Source organism: Athene cunicularia, assembly GCF_003259725.1.
Source record: "Athene cunicularia isolate RWA chromosome 21 unlocalized genomic scaffold, athCun1 chr21_part1, whole genome shotgun sequence".
Taxonomy (NCBI): Eukaryota; Metazoa; Chordata; class Aves; order Strigiformes; family Strigidae; genus Athene; species Athene cunicularia.
This window is the reverse complement of record NW_020799127.1, coordinates 6,364,079-6,367,985: the sequence shown is the minus strand read 5'-3', so window position 1 is coordinate 6,367,985 and position 3,907 is coordinate 6,364,079. Positions and strand designations below refer to the sequence as shown.

The window sequence follows — 3,907 nt, the reverse complement described above, 5'->3', positions numbered from 1 at the left end:
CCGGGCGCCCGGTCCCCGCCCCGGAAGGGGCCGCGTTGCCGCCAAGGGGCCGCGGGGATGGTGCTGCTGAGCGCTCCGCGCTGGCTCCGCAGCCGCGTCACCGACCGCTTCTGGAGGGTGCAGGAGGTGCTCAAGTATGCGCGGGTGAGTGTCCGCGTCCTCCTCCGCCGAGGGCTCCGGCCCGCCCGGCGGAGGGGAGCGAGCGGCCGGCGGGTCCTTGTGTGTGGGAATGGCTCTGCGTTCGGTTAAAGCCGTGACACGCCTGGCCCGGTGCTACAACACAGCACGGGGGGAGGAATAAAACATGAGCCCTGTGGCAGAAGAACTAGGAGCAGCCCGGGCACAGCAGCGTGGGAAGGCTGGCTGTGGGGTTTTGCTGGGTTTTAGCTGGGAATGGGAGCAGGGAAAAAAAAAACAAACCAACAAACAAACCCCAGACCTTGTTCTTCAAGTGTATTTTAAAAGGTGAAGGAGAGTGCTGCACAACATAATTTCAACTGAAGTTCAAGCTATTGCCCCTACACTCGGGAAGAACCTTTCTCAAGGGCAGGCTGGTAGCAGCCTGGCTGGGAGCTGGTACGTCTTGGTGTAGGATTGTAGGATTGAGGTGGAAGATGTTGCAGTTAAGTGACAGTATCTTGCCCACAGTCCCTGTAGTAGTTACTTATTCCTCTGACTGCAGGACTGGCTACTTCTTCCTGCTTCACGTTGGATGGATGTTGGTAGCTCCAGCAAACTTACTCATTATACTTTGTGTTTGGGCAGCTCTAATGTTTTTGACATGCCAGAGGCTCCTGTCCCGTCCCTGTATTCATACTGACCAAACTGAGAGGGCAGCTCGGGAATGAGAATAAATCCCTGACTTCAGGGTTTGGCTGAAAGCACTGAAGATGATTTTGTGGTCGCCTTCCTGCTGGAACCACTGCTGACATGAGGTCTGGTTTTGGTTCCCTTCTGCTGGACTGAAATTTTTCAGCCTGCTCCAACTTTTCAACTTCAGGTTTCTCATGCTATAAAACAAGGAAGTAATATTTTCATTATATACCAGCTGAAGGCTTAGCTGATGTTTGAAGTATTTTGTGATCCTTCTTATGAAGAGTTGTGAAATGCAAATGAGCATATATTAGTGTTTCTGAAGGGTTTAAGAGCCTTAAAGATAACTGAACCAAGAACATCTTGGTTTTGTTTCAGCATTTTCGTGGCAGGAAGAACCGCTGCTATAAGCTGGCCGTACGAAGTGTTCGCAGAGCTTTTGTGAAGTCTACAAAGGCCAGAAGAGAGAAGAAGAGATTCCTAAGAGGGGTAAATGGCAAAATGTTAGATGTAAACATTAAAATGTGCGAAGAGCAGAACTGAAGTAACCATTTTCCTTACTGGGGGGGTTCTCCCAAAATGTTTTACCTGTGGGTGAGAAATAAAGAGTTTAAAGTAAGCATAGTCCCTCTGTGGACTGAAACAGCTCATATTCTGAAGTTCATACATGTATATGTTGCACTGAGAAGACCGTAGGTCTGAAAATGTTACATTTACTAAGTGTGAGCAGATCTGCATGACAAAAGGTTTACTTTTAAAGTATTTTATCATCCAAGATGTTAATTTTTACACTTTCAGCTTTGGATCACAAGGATTGAAGCAGCTTGTCTGGAACATGGTTTGAAATACCCAGGTTTCATAAGCAATCTGCTTAAGGTAAGGATGGTGCTTGAAGAATAATTGCTTTGAAACGACAGATTGGAGAAGATGTCTCATAGAGGTCTTCTGAAGTGCCAGGCAAATTAGTTTCTTAAAACTCCAAAGTCTTTCATGTAGATGTAGTCTGACAAAACATATCAAAGTGCTGCTGGTTACTATCTAAGATTGCAACTGCAAGGAATTGAAGCTGCAGCCTCCACTTACCAATCTTTAAAGAGGGACTTCCAAATTGGAGCCTGAGCAGGCAATAGGGCATGGTGGAGGGTTTGAAAAGCTCCTTCTGTCAGACTGAACTTGTGCCAACACTGTCCTGCTTCCTAGTTGTGATGAAAAGCCTTCTGCTTATGAAAAGAATTTCGTTCACTTCAGGAACAAAGTCCTGCCCCAAACCTGTTTTTCTCTTCCTTTTATGCATAATCGCCTTTTATCCTGGTGAGCGTTGTTGCTCTACACCTTGTTCTGTCCCCAGAACTTTTACTGCGCATCTTAAGAACGTGACTTGTAAAATGCTTTTACACTTGTTGCTACAGCGAGCATTAAGTGACTGCTGCCTTTTTCCTTTTACATCAAGGAATCTAAAAATACAAGGTTTGGATTAGCAAAAACAACCCTAAGAAACTCTGCTGTTTTCATTACTAGCTTTGTGTTTTGGTGAGCATGGACCAGGCAGAGTTAGTGACACTGTCCCTTGTTCTCAAATATGCTGGGGAATTTGTTTTAATTTGGTGATACTGGAACTGTAAAGTTAAAACTTGTTTCTCTTGGTTGTGATCATAGTAAGAAGGTAGTGTTTCTGCTTCTTAAAATTTACATAAAATTTATAGCATGTTTCAAAACATTTTATATAAATATAAATTTATAGCATGTTTCAAAGCATTTTATCTGGGTTTCAAATAAATAGATCACTTTCTAGGCTTTCAGACACGTTTCCTGTAAAGTAATATAGTTCCTGAAATTTATACACTCTTCCTCCTGGTTACTTTTGTCATGCTGTAACCAAAAGAATCAAGCACTGCCTAAAAAGATAACTCTTTTTTTATCTTTTTCTCTCCTCAAGATGCCTGTCCCTTTGATTCTTGTTTCAGAGCAGTGTATTTTTGTAAGGTTCTCTGTTGGAAGATCCAAAAGTAAACTTTTATCTAATACATCCCTTTTAGAATATGCAGTTAACAGTGCAGTATCTAGACTTAAGAGTATTAAGACTGCAGTCTTTCCTTCTCTACTCCAGGACACATTTTAAAATACCAAGCAGCTTCTGTCACAAGAGGTAAACTTGAATATGTCTAAGAACAGAAACAAATGCCAGGGATTAACCTGTAACATGTAGCCTTCTATGAAATGAGATTCTCCTTCAGTTTATGGTTTCTACCAGAAAGACTTTGAGAAAGTCAGTAAACAAATTTTACACATTGGCTTAATGAGACATCTGTGGCTGAGTAGTGATGTCTGACAGTTCTCTAATAGTTCCAGAATTGCACACCATAGGAAAAAAAAAAGTAATTTGCCTTAAGACCTCAGGTAACCATTAAGTGTTGTGGTGGTGTTCATAAAAATTACAGTACTTAACCAACAATTTTCTTGCATTTAGTCCCAGGTGGAGCTGAATAGGAAAATGATTGCTGATTTGGCTATTTATGAGCCAAAGACGTTCAAGTCCCTTGCTGCGTTAGCCCAGAGGAGGAGACAAGAAGGTTTCCTTGCTGCCCTGGGAGATGGAAAAGAACCAGAAGGGATATTTTCACGTATGGTACACCACTATTGATAGTAAAAGAGCCTGCAGATGCGTGTTACAAACAGGAACTTGCATTGCAAAGTAAACTCGCTCGCTGACTGCTGCTAAGGTCGTAGCGGTGGGATAAAATCCTCTAAGGATGGTTCCAGGGGAAGAAGGGGTGGGTCTGGGGGCGAAGTTTGCGCATTGATGACTTTTACCCCCCCTCCCTCCCGTATTGTTGTAACTGAACCACCTCGAGTTAGAAAACTGCAGTTTGAAGTCAGCAGCGGTGAAGTCAGGCCTGCAGAAGTTCCGGTGTTAACAACATCGATAGCGTGCGCACGCTTTTTGTTCTCTTAAGGACTTTAATAAAAGAGATTTTGGGGGGTAACTGCTCCTGGAAAACCCAATTTTGAGTGGTGAATTCTGGGAAAAGCCCTGCCCGAGAGGGGTGTCGGCACGCGCAGGCCGGCTTTGGGACAGCCCAGGGAGCGGTTCGGT

At 44.0% G+C, this 3,907-nt stretch overlaps 1 protein-coding gene across 1 annotated transcript; it reads left to right on the top strand.

Moving 5' to 3' along the window:
* Positions 1-9: 9 nt before the first annotated feature.
* On the top strand, positions 10-3,811 carry MRPL20 (mitochondrial ribosomal protein L20). The gene is made up of 4 exons (XM_026862530.1): positions 10-144; positions 1,192-1,302; positions 1,612-1,689; positions 3,281-3,811. Exons 1-4 carry the CDS (start codon positions 58-60, stop codon positions 3,452-3,454), a joined length of 450 nt encoding a protein of 149 aa, XP_026718331.1. The 5' UTR covers positions 10-57; the 3' UTR covers positions 3,455-3,811.
* Positions 3,812-3,907: the final 96 nt, after the last annotated feature.

Excerpts from the sequence above, each read along its gene's own strand:
- MRPL20 (XM_026862530.1), top strand. The coding sequence starts at position 58 with ATGGTGCTGCTGAGCGCTCCGCGCTGGCTCCGCAGCCGCGTCACCGAC. Across the intron at positions 145-1,191 it reads AGGTGCTCAAGTATGCGCGG|CATTTTCGTGGCAGGAAGAA; the intron begins GTGAGTGTCCGC and ends GTTTTGTTTCAG. Across the intron at positions 1,303-1,611 it reads AGAAGAGATTCCTAAGAGGG|CTTTGGATCACAAGGATTGA; the intron begins GTAAATGGCAAA and ends TTACACTTTCAG.